Source organism: Cygnus olor, chromosome 27, assembly GCF_009769625.2.
Source record: "Cygnus olor isolate bCygOlo1 chromosome 27, bCygOlo1.pri.v2, whole genome shotgun sequence".
NCBI lineage: Eukaryota > Metazoa > Chordata > Aves > Anseriformes > Anatidae > Cygnus > Cygnus olor.
In genome coordinates this window covers 2,494,581-2,510,007 of record NC_049195.1, presented here as the reverse complement: position 1 = coordinate 2,510,007, position 15,427 = coordinate 2,494,581, and the positions used below count along the sequence as shown (strand labels likewise).

The 15,427-nt window shown below is 44.8% G+C and overlaps 1 protein-coding gene and 1 long non-coding RNA gene across 2 annotated transcripts in view; one reads left to right on the top strand and one right to left on the bottom strand.

Annotated features, from left to right (window-relative positions):
- Window positions 1–15,427, bottom strand: part of ADRA1A (adrenoceptor alpha 1A) — a 25,501-nt gene extending 10,074 nt beyond the window's left edge. Inside the window, 3 exon segments of the mRNA XM_040538499.1 lie at window positions 11,817–11,838; window positions 11,840–13,446; window positions 14,783–15,427. Of these exon segments, the coding sequence (XP_040394433.1) occupies window positions 11,817–11,838; window positions 11,840–12,727 (910 nt within the window). The 5' untranslated portion in view covers window positions 12,728–13,446; window positions 14,783–15,427.
- LOC121060581 lies at window positions 200–10,137 on the top strand. Its single transcript, XR_005814881.1, has 7 exons — window positions 200–1,203; window positions 1,884–1,925; window positions 2,665–2,756; window positions 3,482–3,595; window positions 4,126–4,218; window positions 7,065–7,260; window positions 9,221–10,137. It is a non-coding gene; the product is annotated as an uncharacterized LOC121060581 (long non-coding RNA).

Sequence of the window (15,427 nt, the reverse complement as noted above, 5' to 3'; positions counted from 1 at the left end):
ACATAACAGAGCTAGATGTAAAATAAAGTAGAGATACTATGGATCTTCTTTTTACTTATGCCAACAGCTTCGTCAACTTCCAGAGCCATATAAATCAAGGTCAGTTTGTCTAAACCTTGAGCTGCTGAGCTATTGTGTAGGGCAGAGAAATTATTTCATGTCCTGCATCTTCTGTACAGTGGGCCAAATCCTTCTGTGCTTTGCAGAACCGTAGCGAGGAGCTATGGGCACATTAGTATTTGTGTAGTGCCTTGACAGAAGTCCGGTGTCCTCTTCAATGGCCCCAGAAAGCAGCGCAGGCACCTGGTTAGCTCTGTAGTTCAGAAACATTCCCTAGCTTATTTTGTTCCCTGCCAGAGTGTCTGGCAAAAGGGGGAAAATACTGTATTCCCTGGGTCTTTGGGGACCATCACGCCTCCCACAGAATATTAGGAATGTGTTCTTTTCTTCCAGGAGTTTAAAATTCAGTAATGTTGCTGTCATGATTGATACCAGTGGTGGATGTATCTAGCAAGTAGGAGTAATTTCCAAACAGTGCTGCTGAGCCTGGTGATAAAGTATTTTGTTCAGTGTGCAGAGACATCTAACCAGGCAGTGGCCGGCAGTTCGAGTCAGACAAGGTCAAAGTAGAAATAAAGCATGGGTGGGTTTTTGTTTGTTTGTTTTAACAATGGCTGTGATTAACCATGAGAAAAAGTAACAAAGCGGAGTGGTGAATTCTCTTTTTTTTTAAGGTATTCAGTATAAGGTTGTCTGTTTCCTATGTAGCAGTGAGGCACTACAGAGAAACTAGGTGAAAACCTTTGGTCTGTGACATATAGTGTGATGAAGCAGAAGACCTCATTTGCCTTTTGGCCTTTACAACTCCTAAATATGGAGATATTGTACTGTAAAATGAAAAAAACCAATCGAAGTCTGCTTATAGAAGCAATCACAGAGGCCGTTCCCTTCTGGGGGGCAGCTAGCTCCTCACGACCTCATTTCCTTGCACTCCTCCTGGCACGGGAGGGTGTTCATGTTGTGCTCCCAGGGACACTGTGCACGTGCAAGGGCTGGGCAAGGTGATCAGGGTCCCTGCAGGGTGAGGAAAGGCCAAGTGCTACGCAGTGATGCTCAGCTCTCTGGATCTTCACGGACAGAGGAAAACGTGCCCTGAACAGTGTCTGAGCAAAGCTTTGTTGGCATGACTCATCCACCCTTGGGGTAAGTAGTTCAGAGACCTCGGCCATCCAAACCTTGGCCACTGAGTGGCTGCCAATTAGTGTCAGCTTGGATTTGGACACCTGCCTACCAATAGCCAGGGCTGAGAAAAAAGAATTATAATAGCATCCGATTCTCCAGAGCAAGCTTTCCTAATTGTCTCACTCTAGGCTGGTTGTAACCTTAGACTAAACAAGTGCTGCCACCCAGGTATCCTCCAGCAGAGGTTGGATGGCGAGCAGTGGTTGAGAATTGAAAAGATTTTTTTCTTAAAACTAATTCTTCACCCTGTTCACAGGCCTTAATGTCTTGCCTGGTTACACTGTCAGGGATGAACTAGTGAATAGTGGCAAAACCAAATACAGTTCAGAGCTTTCCTCTTCCATTGTCCCTCTACAGTTTGTGCTGGAAGAAAAGTAAAGAAAACTTAAACTGATCCTTTAATGCCTTTGACTTTAGATTGACTAAATGATGCTTGAATTCCTGCTTTGTTTTCAAAAGGTTGAGGATTTTCAAGTGTCACTAGCACAATGCAATTGTTTGTTAGATGAAAATTAAATAAAGCAGAATGTATTATTAGCCCCCTGAGATCATTTGCCATTAAGTATTTCATCACTCTCCCTGAAAATGTCAGGATTGCATTCCCTTCCCTCATCATTTATTTTCCTGTTTGTGAACTTAAGGTTTCTCCAGATCTGACAGAGAAGTTTTCCCTGCACCTCCCGGTGAGTAAGTGCCAATTCAGTCACAACGATGTAATTTGACTTTGTTGTTAGTCACAAGTTACAGAGCTGCTTGATTACAGGTTGTTTAAAAGCCAGTGCTGATGTCGGGCGTCATTTCACTGACGGACAGCACCGAGGGATTTAGAAGCTCCCAGACTTCAGAAATTTGCAGTGTTTACTATGTATTGTTTCCTTTGCACCACAGGAAGAAGATCCTACAGATTTTTATGACCTGTGGACCTCGTTGTGTTGTTAAAATCCAGCTCCATGGCTAAATCTTGCAGCTCTGTTTCAGTTCACTACTTTTTCTCCCGTTTTTGTTGCACGTCACAAATTTTGTGGTTGAGTCAAAGCACAGGAAAAGGCAGACGGGGTGGGATGGCTCCAATAGTGCTTGAAGGAGATCAGGGCTGTACCCAGGTGTGCTGAGGAACCAGCACCAACCTGCAAAATGGTCATGGCCTCATATTCAGAGCCTGCAGGGAGCAGCTGTGTGCGGTACCAGTGCTCATTGTGAGCAGGGAACCACCCAGTGCTGTTAGCGTTGTGTTCTCAGGGCTTTAAGAGCCCAAAGGGATCAGGAAAAGTGCACATTTTAAACCGAAAATCTAAGCACGTCTTGCCTCTGGCACCTGGGGAATATTCCTCTATAATCACAGCAAATTGAAAGTAAGGATAGCGGTGTGGTTTGCAGAGAGGCGAAGCTGAAACTCAGTTCCTAAAATCTGTCCTATTCCAGAGCAATTGCCCTAAAGACCCCGAGAATGAAGCACAGAAGAGCCCTGATATTCTCCCACGGACTGACTCTACCAGGGACTCTCTGGATCTCTCGTGAGTCTGCACTACTAATGTAGATAAATGTGTTTCATCGTGGGTTCCCAAGCTCAGTGCTAGCGTTGAACTTTATTCCATGAGACTGGCACTCTATACTGCGTCTCAGGTCAAACACAGACCACCCCATAGGAAGTATATTTATATATACATACGTATAAATATATATATGTATTGCTGCAGACACGTAGCAGCTGCACTCTGTACATATATGCTGTCCCAGCACGTCTCGCCCTGCAGCTCCCTTATGGAAAGTATCTTCTGTGGGAACAGAAATGGGATCAAAGAGCCCTTCAATAGTAGGAAACGCTTCTGGGTTTTGTATAATCAAATTAGTGGAAGAAATGCAGAACAGTGGTTAAGTATCGAGTAAGAAGAGACATGGGGAAGGGTAAGAGCCTGCATCTGTTAAGACTTACACGTTTACAGCCAGCATATCCCAGGACCTGCAATTTGGGGCTGATTCAGGGGGAAAATGAGAATGACATTGTGCTTAGACATCCCTGAGCTGCAATAAACAGCCATAGAAAGAGGAGCAAGAGGTTGTTCCTCTTCACAGACCTGAATTCAGATCTCTGGGGCATTCAGTGGGGTGTGGATGTTTCTCCAAAGGAGACAGATGGAACAGACAGAGAACAGGAATGGGTCAGTCTGGGAATGGTGCTCTGATTATTTGGATTTTTTCAGCCCTAATTTATGCTCTGTTTCATGTCGTACCCACTTAGGATGGATGATATTTCTGGCAAAGAGCAAACATCTCATCAAGCAACTATTTCCACATTCACTGTGCGCAGATGCAGATTTAGAAAGCAGATAAAAAAAAGAAAAAACATGGGAAGGTAAACTGAGATTTTCTTACCTGTGTAACCTTAAATAATAACATTGTTTTACGAATCAGTCCAATTGCCAGTGAAATTCTGGCTCCCATGCTGTTACTGCAGTGGAACGGTTCTGGCTCTCATTGCTGACATTTTTACGACATTTGATATTCCTCCCAAAGTCCTAGCTCCCGGCGTCATGCATTTACAATAAAACCTTAGCTTTCATTTAAAAGTTAAAAAAAAAATCTGATGGTTCAGGGGATAGTTTGAAAAGATTAGTCTATCTCAGCCTGTCTCATGATTTTGTCACTGTGTGACTGTTGGTTGTGATTTTGGAATCTTTGGGGTTAGCAACACTGGAATTACACTTCTTAGCAAGAGCTGAGTATCTAGCCCTTGTGCATCCAAATTGAAGACAAAGCCTGAAATCTGCTGGGTGGGGTGGGAGAATTATTCATCACCTTTCAATCACTAACAGATTCTAAATGGCACCATGATGTTTCAGAGGAGAGCGAGTGAAAATTACATTCTTGGTTCATTTACTCCAGGAGCCTGAAGGTGGTGACTACAGCAAGCAAGAACATTTTGAAGACAAGGACAAGCCTTCCCCCTGACAGGTAGCTCATGCTGGAAAGCCATAGGTATGAATCACGAAACGTAGCACAACTCACTCCACATTCTTTCTCTTGTTTTCAGTTTCAATGGCTATTAATATTAGCAATTCTTTCTGCTCCTTTGCTGGATTATGAGTCAGTGGGACATAACATTTCAGGATGTGGTAACAGCAGAGAACTGTTGGCCATGGGGATGTCAATGGTATTTTTGCCATTGGCTTCAGGGTGGCTGTTACCAACCTAGACCAACAAGGCCTTTGCAGTCCATGTTTACAAAAAACACCCCTTGTGAGTAGACAAAAAACTTGCCTCTTGACTCTTCATGGCTTATTTTCTCCCTGTTCAATGACTTAACACACACGCTTACACACAGCCATGTTCCATGACTCAAAGAGTGCAAAACACCCTTTTTCTCTCTAACCTGTGACTATCACTCCACAGAATAAGCTGGGGCTTTATTCCGTTTTTTTTTTCCTCCCTTTATTTCTGTTTTCCTTTTTGTCGCCGAGGGAACACACTGAAATGCTAATGAAGGGAATCTAGCTCTGAATATTCCCACCATGGCTGGAATTCAGCATTTTCTAATATAAAAACTATTGTTGTCCCAGCTTTTATTCATTTTACTTTATTATGTTATTATCAGCTGAACAATGAAAAGAAAAAGCCTTCAGATCCTTGCTTCTCAGAGTACTGGATGACCGAGCCATGATGATATCAAGGGAGTGCTCGGGCTGCTTGCCTTACTCTCTGCCTTCCAAGTAAAAGGGTGGGAGGGACAGGAGGATCCTGTGCCTCTCTTTACTACTATGAGACCATCTGGCCGATTCTACAGAAGAAAAGGGGTGATTCATGAAAAGTTTTATTCGCCTCCTGTGCGGAGAAATGCCAGGGTAACGTATTGCAGTCCCATTGTGCTTCCCTGGAATGCTGGTACAATTCGACACAGTTCTCCTCCCCAGGAAAACTCTTGCTTGCTCTTCCTTATTTTCCCCATCAGCGAATTTATTTCCTCTCCTGCCATGTAACCACCTTCTCTTTGACACTGCCTTCACAGGATAAGACAGCACTAGCCACTGAGTCAGTATCATCAGTCAAAGTGATCTCGATTCTATGGGAAATGGCTGACCTGCTGTTCAGCACCTGCAGTTAACCTGTTACTGAGAGATCTCAGCTCATTTCTGAATCTCCCAGCGTGCTAATTCCCATTACACTGTTGGTTAAACGATGGGGAATGGATGAATCAAGAGCACTTCCTTTTTGTGCCTCTAAAAGACCTTAAAAACCACGTTTAAGCTGCTCTCAGTATCTCACTCAAGTTGGATCCTGTCTGTTATTCTGAAATGATGTTCCCAGTTTTTGCTCATTAAAACACCGCTGTCTGCAGGAGTCAGCAGGTGGGGAGCAGGAAGCTGCACAGTATGAATGTCAAGACAGTAGCAGGTAGTTGAATCCCTGCTATGATGAGATACAGGCAAAGCAGAGATCCCCGCTTTACTTCTCTGGCCCAGCTCTGTCATATTCTGGCTGCTGGTGACAAAGGAACATGGCCCAGAGCCCAATTACTTTGCCAGCAAGTGGGCAGGGTGGAGGATGGCTCATCCCGAAACAGTGGGAGCTGATCAGAACGTGTTCTGACAGGAGAACTTCTACTGAATCGAGACTCGGATGATCCTGAAGAGAGGAAGAGGACAGCAAGCTGTATCTGATGTGTTTTTTACTGGTAACAAAAATCAGGTGAAATTTGGGAAATATAGCACCCTCATAGACAAGTGGGAAGCTTTGTGTTGTCCCAGCCTTGCAACACAGAGGAGGACAGGTCAATCGTGCCTTAGCCAGCATGATTAAGGTAGATGAATTTCCATTATCTGATAGCTTGTAAACAGCTGCAGCTTTTTTTTTTGTCTTGTCTGGTCACCTTTGGCTTCCAAAAGGAAGTTTCCTATTTCTAGCTGAGTTGACTGGATATGGACTCATGCCTGTGGAGCCCAAGAAAGGTGTTAAAACGGAATCAGCCACCTTATTAAAGCATATTAAAGTTATGGTACATATAACAAGTGCAAACCTCCCAGGAAAACAAATGGATGAATCCACCAACCTCCAGGTTTTGGTGCATGTTCCCACTCCCTACCTGAGACATTGCATCAGTGGCAGAGAGAAAATTGCATTTTATGCTTCTGGTTTACCTCTAGTAAAAGTAGACAGTTATCCTCCTAGACTCCAGTTCAAAAAACAACCACAAAACAGTAATTAGAAACCAGCTGCAGACGGGCACATAGACAGGATTAGAGGATTCCCTTGACAGGGCTTGTGTCAGTTCACAAGACTAATTTACTACTCTAAATATCCTCCAGCGTATCCTCTTTTCTGCTCTTCTTCATCTTGAGAATGATTGACAAACACTAAAAGCCTTGCTTGCCCATTTCAGTAGCCTGCATTGTAATTTCCCCCATGGCACCCTGGATCACACTTTCTCTTTTGTCTTCTTTCTGTGTCTGAAAGCAGCAGCCACAACCAGAGAGATTTAAGCGAGCTTGCCACAAGAAATGGACAGCAAACCAGGCTCCCAGGTCAGTAGGATGAACCATCAATCCTAACACAGGACTGTTTGTGTCATCCCCGAACCCTTTTTCATTATTCCATCAGTTCTGTGTTTGTTTCATCTCAAAATGACCTGTAAGTACTGTCATCTATGCTGTTGAAAAGTAACCTGAAAAATTCCCAGAGCAGCTCTGGGAGATCCGCTGTCAGGTGTAACCTCGTCCTCAGCATCACCTCGAAAACTAGTCCCATCGCTCGGGGAATGCACTGAACTTCCAGACTCTCCTAGTTCTGAGCATTTCTTTTCACATCTGTCTGTCTATTTCCCTTTCCAGGGACTGCAAGAAGAAAACAAACCAACCAACTGAAAAAAAAAAACAACCCACAAACAGAAATGGACGAAGCAGGCTGTTACTGTAGCACTTCGGTGCGCCCCAGCCCTAGGTGCACCAACCAGCCTTAACTGCCCTGAGGAGCCTCGTCTGGGACCTCTACCAGAACCTGCCCAGTGGCCCAGGAGCTGCACAGAAGGTCACGCTCCTCTCCTTGCTCCAATCTGAGTGATGTTGGGAGGCTCAGGCTTGTCCTTTGCTGACACTGCTTTGTTGCTTTACATTTTTGGGGTGGTTACAGGACATCAGCTGTAGCTGCCGGTGATGCCACCTCTGCCTGCTTTGCTCAGGTACAGTGAGGACGTGGTTTTGGTGGGGATGTGGCTGCTGCCTGCACTGTTGTCACCCTGGATCACCCTCCCTCAGGGAGCAGCCCTGCCTTTGCTGCTCCTTGACATTCAGATTCCTCCAGAAACCTGTTCTCAGCTTTCTATTTCAGCTTCAAGTAATCCAGATTAGTTGGAGCCTTGGAGATCGTGGTTGCTCTACGATAATTATCACTAATTTAAAAAGCAATATTGCTTCATTTAAGGCATCTTTTCTTTCTTGCTCTTAAAGAGCTTTGGTAAAATGTCAAACATTTGTGTAGAGCAGCAGGATTTCGTTTTTTGGCTGCGTCGAAAACAGAATTTTTGTGATTAGAAGGTTTTGACTAATTTAGGAAAACTAAAATGCAGTTCTGTTACTCAACAGCCTTCCTTGCTAGGTCACGGATCTTCGTTTCCTCCAGTGAAGCAGCGCCCTGTGGCTCCTGTACAGGAGTGCATGCAGTAAAATCCCCTGCTCTTGCTGGTTGTATGGGGTGCTGTAGCACGGCTATGCCTTGAGCCAAACCCAGGCTAACCAAAGCGTGGCCAGCACTAAAGCTTTTAGAGCTGCTCTGGCTACATGGATCACACGAGGGGTTGTTAGCCAGGGAAGCTCAGGTCCTATGGGCTGGCATTAAGTGGCTAGCAGTTAGGATGTGGTCATGAAGTCTTGCTGAAGAGAAATAATGGTTAAAGGAAAGGAGGCAATGAATGTGGTAGATATGTGGGAGTAAAAGCCATAGAGTGGACAGGGAAGTATCATTTCCAGCCACCTTATTTGAAGGGCAGAATAGGCTACCTGCACGGGGTAGGGTGCTCTCACAGTCTGTCTGAAGCAAGCAGCAGTCTTGCTGAGTACGAGGTATACAGAGAAAGTATTTTGAGTTCCTAAATAGGACAGTAATCTATTCAGCTGATTAACTTACTCTTCTGCTGAGTATGTCCCTTCTACACTTATCTTTATAGAAAAGGTTGATGCCTAGTGTAGAATAAGGAAAGTTGGGTGGATACATCTGAAAATCTGCGTAGAAAGCAATTGCAGAGAGCTGTAGATGTCTGCAAACTTCAGCCTTTCCTCGCAACCTAATACAAGCACTGAAGTGTTAGGCATGGCTCCTCTTAGGCAATGGCATTTATAGGAAGAATCTGTGCAGAATTTCACAGCTTTTTCTATTTTTTGGGAGGAGGAGGAGGTAATAGCAATTCAAAGGGAGATTAGTAGAATAAAGAGCACTTTACCCTATCTGACTTCCACTGCTGCAGGGCAGACAGAACCTGGACTTACTGAGAACAGGTATCTTTTATAGATGCCACTGGACGTGGACAAAGGACCTCACAGTTCATGCTGGATCTCAGATGAAACCCCTGTTCAGGTGTTGCTACAGCTTAACCCGCATTTCAGTCAGTCTAAGCCTGCCCTAAATATCAAGGAAAAACACCTCTCATTGCACTATGAAAGTAGTGTGTCTAGAGAGGAACCGCGATTTAACTAGGGGAATACAAAGATTACAGATTTAGTTAGAACTTTCCTAGATCTAGGTAAGTTTTGTTAAATAATTTGTGAGGGCATGTTGAATTCAAAGAAGCTCTTACAGGAAAACTTCATTTGGAGCAAGTCCACTGGCCAGATCTAAAGGGGCAGACAGAGTACATGCAGAAGTGAAAACCTGACTTCTTCCCGGGGAAGTCATCTGTTTTGACACTCATTTCACAGAAGTTTTGTGAAGGCTGAGTTTGCACTCCGGCATGCAGTGAAAACAAATCTTAACCTCATTTATTTTCATGCGACAGGATTATCATTCCCTGGCTTACTCCACAAACACTGAAGCCAATTGAGAAGGCGTATTGGATTTAAAGCCTTTGCACAGTCCCTTTGCCTGGAATGATACTCTATTCAAGAAGGTAAGAAAGACATTACTTACACAGATTGCCACTGGCAGTCTTACACACTGATTTCAATTAAGGTATTCTTTTGTGGCAGAGATTCTCAAGTTGTTTCTGCAGTAATTTCAGTAATACCTGCTGATCTGGATGTTATGCCTTTATCCCACTCCTTATATCCTTCTGTTTCTCTTGTACTCCCCATACATACACCCCAAACTTTCCACCCCTGTTTATAATGCACCTGAGCAAGCCAGGTGTTTCTTGTTTTACCTCAATTCTTAGCTGGTGGAGCTGATGTTAATAGATGTGGGGATCATGAGCATGCTGTAAATAAAACAGTAGTAGTTCCTGATCTGGGAACAGCAGCTGCATAGAGTGGCAAGCACCTGCCAGTCACGTGAAGGGGATTGTGTAGCGAAGGGTAAGAATTTCTGTTTCATGGGGCATCCTTCACGGAGGACCTGCTTCAGGGAGACTACAAACAGCTGAAATGACCTTCAGCAGCTGATGGAACTATTTATGTGTCTGTCCCATTACAAAAAAAAGCTGCAGGGCTGGTCTTTTGCACAACAAAGTCCTTGTTCTCTAACTGGCTGTATCACGAGCTCCTCGATTGCTACTGGCTTCAGCAGCAGAGAGGGGAGTGCTCTGTACAGCTGGAAAGTCAGCCCTCTGGATGCGTGATCCTGGCCGGACCACTTCCATTACCTGTGCCTGCCTTCGCATGTCTGCAGTATAGATCTGAAAATGCTTATCTCTTGGGGAAGTGTTCTGCCTTGTATACATGTGGAGTGCCATATAAAATCAGCTCTGGATGAGTTTCTGGTTTGGGGTGAAACTGTCTGCTTCAGGATGTTTTCTTGTTTGTTTTGAAGACTTCTCTTGCGCCACTTGTCTGTTTAATACATATATATTTTTTGTCTCTAACAAAAGTAACAAGTAGGTTTTGAAAGACTTGTTATAGGCTTTAAAACCAACAAGACAAGAAAAACTAATAATAGAGGGAAACTAACCTCAAGTAAGTTGCCTTATAAGGGGTCAAAGAAAGATGCAAGAAAATTTCTTAAATCCAAAGCAAATTAGCAACAGCTCTGTGTGGGCAACCACATTAGCAAACGAAAAGTGTGTTTGATGCGTTCTTGCAAACCCTTTTTGGGTATGTTTCAGACATCTTGGCAACCAGCATTCCAACGTGCTGACATCCTGGGCAACATGAGCCAGGCTTTTCAGGGCTTCCCCTTATGTAACATCGACATCTCAAACTCCAGCACTTCCCAGCATTGACCAACAGAAAAGACTCTCTAGTGTTTGGTTTTTCATGTGGCAACATTAGGGGCAGGTTTTTGTGAAACAACCCGGTGTTCTTGGTAAATCCACTAAAGGTTAATTGAAAAAGAACAGATTTCTATAGGGTTAAAAAAATAATAATCCCTCAAATCTTTCTTTTAGTGCGTAGGTAATGCTGACTTTTTTTTTAGTCGTACACATTGTTCCATTACTAGCTAAAACTTCTATTACTTTATTTTTCCTCTATAGTGTACGCCTTTCCACAAGAAAAGCTACTGAAATTGAGCAAGTCAGATTTAAGGTTCTGTGTTTCAAAAGCTTGTATTTAGTAGAGTTCTGCACAGCAAACTTTAGGGTAATATGCCACATACCCTCAGATATAGGTATAAAATTAGTATTCTGCTTTTAAATCCCAAAGTCTCTTCAAAGGTGACTGAGCAAGGTTTAATTAAAATTCTAATTACTTTATATTTCAGTGATAGCAAAGCAGAACAAATTTCTCCCCGTTAGAATCGTAACTGGTGAATACATATTCATAGTCAGTGTGATGATTGAAATGGCAGCCAGCGTTTGGCCAGTGGGCTCCGTGGGTTTCTGCATAGGATGTGAGCCAGAGAAGTGTAAAATTAGTTTGAAGGATCCTCGCTGCTGTGTTGTGACTGGCCAGATGATAAATTAAAGAACATATTCGTTTGGAATATGGTGTTTCATGGTGTGAAACTTTCTGGCAGGAAGCTGATTATTCTTTGTAGTGGGGAATCAGATGCTGAGCACTTTGGGAGATTTGGTCCCAAGGCTGTAAACTGCTGCTTTGACCCTGAATACTTTTATGTCTTGACCTTTTACAAATTTATATCACCCGGAAAACCGGCCACAAACTTAAACACGCACATAAAGGTACCATTCCTATAGCAGAATCAGTCAGAAATTAGTCTTAGTTCTGAGAGAATATTTTCTATATGTAAAAAGGCCATTAAAACTGTTCCATTATTTCAGAACTTTATGCTTCCCTTTCAAACCTAACAAAGCATCTCTGGCTCAGACTTTCATTTTTCATGTTCACCGTTTACGTGCTGGGGAGTGTTTTGATTTTTGACAGCTTTCCAATGGAAAATTATTCCCTCAGAGCTTTTCTGATCAGCTCTATTGTAGGCAGGCCAAAACACAGCCCTCCCTTCAGGGAAGGTGCTGTACAAGCGGTTTTCGCGTTACTTACCAAGAGGCATGACTACAAAAAAATGGGAGCCAGCACAGAACGAAGCATCCCACAACTATTCCCAGGGTCTTGGCAGCTTTCTTTTCCCGGGAGAACTTGAGGAGACGCACCGAGAAGTGGTGCTTGCTCTTGGGGTTGGATGCAGACCCGCTTGTTTCGCGAGTGTTTTTACGGTGGATCCGTAGGGTCACTTCTTCCGAACGGGATCTCTCAGTCTTCAGACCAGAGGTGAGCCCTTTGTTTTCCCTTTTGGCCACCACGTACACGCGGCAGTACATCACCAAGATAATAGTCAGGGGGAGGTAGAAGGAGCCTAGGGCAGAGAACAGCACGTAGCCTGGCTCTTCGGTGATTTGACAGATGGTCTCGTCTTCCGGAGCTGGCTCCTTCCAGCCAAAAAGAGGTCCGATCGATATCACCAGGGACAGTGCCCAAACGCACAGTAAAGCCAGGAGGCCTCTCTTCTCTGTCACTATGCTCGGGTATCTCAGTGGGTAGCTCACCCCGATGTACCTGTCTATCGAGATGATACAGAGGCTCATAATGGAAGCAGTGCAGCAAAGGACATCAACGGCTGCCCAGATGTTGCAGAAGATTCTCCCAAAGGCCCAGTAGCCCAAAATCTCCATAGTGGCTGAAAAGGGCAGGACAGTGGAAGTCAAGAGGAGGTCAGCTACTGCCAGGTTAATTATGTAATAGTGGGTAACGCTCTGAAGATGTCTGTGGCAGGCTACAGAGAGGATAACCAGGATATTACCCAAAACCCCAAAAATGATTAATCCGCCTAGAATAACACCAAGCAAAATGGCCTTGGAAATGTTCACGGGCCCCACAGAGTGGGTGCAGTTGGAGCAGTCAGATGAGTTTCCAGGGAGGAAGACCATGGTGAGTGGCTGACAGTGTTCATGCATGTACTTCACTCCCTTTTCAGGTGAAAAGAGTGATGAGATCAGTTCTCAGAAAGTCCTACAGGCGACATTTGCCTGGCTTTGCTGGGGAAAAGAGTTCTTAAGAAAGTCTTGGAAGTGCAGCACCAGGATCAACAAGAAGGATCCAGAAACAGAATAGAAAACCTGCTTTTATCCCTAAGTTCTTACCATTCTAGCACAGTTAATAGCCACCATTTCAGTCAAATTTAACCCCTTTTGCATTGTTCTTGGGGTGCAGAAGTGAGGCTGAGGCTCTTACTCCTACATCCCAGGGTAGTGTGATGAGAAGGATTACAGGCGGAATTACAGGTTAAGGTCATTTCTGCCTTCTTGGCAAGATTCAATATTTAAGTAACATAAATATTCCAAAGGGCCTCAAATTTAGGTGTCTCCTAAGAGGAAGTCACTGATGCTTTAATTGCGTTGCATTAGTCCTGATCCTGTTTTACAAGTGCCTTAGCAGAAACCTGGCAGGGTGAAGGCTGCTGCTGTCTGCTCGGCAATGTCATTTGAGATACCTGCCACCACTGGTCCTCAGGGGCTGAAGGGTCACTCAAAGCCTCTGCGTGCCGTGGAGCAGTTGGCACCTGGGCTACGAATAGAAGTTGGTTTACATCAGCTTCTGGCTTGCTCTGAAGGGGAGAGTGGAGTTTGCCATGTGAGTGACGCAGGCTGTTGTGCTCCTTTCAGATTATCACCCCCTGCAAGAGACAAAGACACAAACAATGTGTTTCCCAGAAGCAGTGCTCGCTTACTGCTATGGTTCCCATATAAGAATAGAGCGGGAAGCTATTTTAGGGAGCCTTCCTCAGGCTGGCTCCAGCCAGTGGAACCAACCTTTTTCAGCCCAGCATTGTTTAACAACTAAGGGACCAACGTGCATTTTGGTGCCTGAATTTTCTCACCAGGCTCTCAGCAGAAGCCTGTTGCCCTGTAGGGACAGCAATCAATGGTAATTATCAGTTCACCTGCAGAGACTGGCTCTGGAAGGGAGAAACCCGCAGGACACAATTCAGGACTACAAACTGTGAAGCAGGTTTGTAAATCCAGAGTTTAACCTGAGATGTATTTAAGTGACCCCATTACACATTGAGCTACTCGTTAGTCCAGCTGAACAGCCCATTTTAGGAATCTATAGGGAAAAGCAATTTCTGCGAAGCAGAAGACGTTGCAAGGAACAAGTTTCCTACTGAGTGGCACAACATTTTAGAGGATCTGGAAGCCAAGCTCAGCCTCAGCTGACTAAATATGGAGAAAGGGTACATCAGATGGCAAAGTGAGGGTAAGCCTGGGAACTGAGGCACAGGGGGTACGACGGAAAGCTACAAGTGTCAGCTGAAAGCCCTTCACAACACTGAGATGTAGGTGTAGTGTTCCCATCCAAAATATTGATCAGACATCTGAAAAAACCACCACTAACTGTTCTGGTTAAGTCTATGCTAAGGTAAGGCTCTGAGAGTAGTAGGAGGAGGTCTTTCAGATGAAGCCCTCTTGTTGCGCCTTATGCAAACACCAAGCAGCAACAACTGCCGTGTAGCTGAGTCTCAAAACTGCATTTTCCTTCAGGCAAAGAGGGCTGAAGCAACTCTTACTGCAAGCCCTGAAATGCCCAGTTCGCAAGCAGGGGGCATGGGGGGAGGGGAGATAAAAGGTATTCCACTGTGGGAATTTGCCTTCCTTGCAGTGAAACAAAATTGGATCTTTGTATTTTCTTTTCCACAAGAGGGAACGAGTTGAAGAATAATTCCCAGAAAGGCAACGACAGATTTCAATACGCACATCAATGAAAAGTGGCTAGCACTGAGCAGCTGTAACCACTATAGCCGTGGTCAGTATAGATGGACAAGAAAATTAAGAAATGATCAGACTTGATTTTTAGGCACATGAAACAAAACTTCCCAGCAAGTCAAGGAGATGCAGCAAAAGAATGACAGATTCATGCCCCAAACCCACCAGATAATATTCCACCTGTGGAGAGAGAAGGCTCAGAGCAAGAGCACATCCTACACCCTGGTGCCTGCCCCAGTCCACACTCACCTCTTAGTCTCTAGAAGGCAGCACAACTCCTCTGAGCATCTGGAAAGGAGATTCACAGCACAACACAGCAGGCTCCTCTCTTCACGCAGAGATGGGACTCTCTGCCTGCAAATCCACTGCCTCTCTCCCTCTCTCTCCCCCTGGTGTTTTGATGATTCACCCTTGCTCTGCTCCCCTGTAGCCCAGTGCCTGTGCGGGGTCTGGCTCCAGCATCCCTCAAAGCACCCTCCCCAGTTGCAGTGCTCAGCTCCACGCTGTCAAGGAGCAGCAGTAACTTTACTGCTCTGCTGATGTAGCAGGCAGTATCCTTGCCATTACCGTAATCCCCTGCCATTCCCGTATTGCTCCGAAAGAAAGAGCACTGATCTGATGCCAAGTGGTGCGTGCAAAGTGTTTTTTTCCATGCAAGCTACCAGTTCCTGCAGAGATCCCAACGTGGAAGCCAGCTAGTAAGCTCCTGTTTATGGGTGAACAAGTAAATCTCATTGTGGTACAGAGAGTTGCCTGCCAGATACATGGAGGATGAAATAAAAAACAAGGGGTGGCAGCCAGGCTGAGCACACAGTCTGCACGCTGGGACAAAGTTCTGGGGCAGCTAACCTGGAAGTGGGGGGACAGGGAAAGCCTGGAGAGGTGGGCACTGAA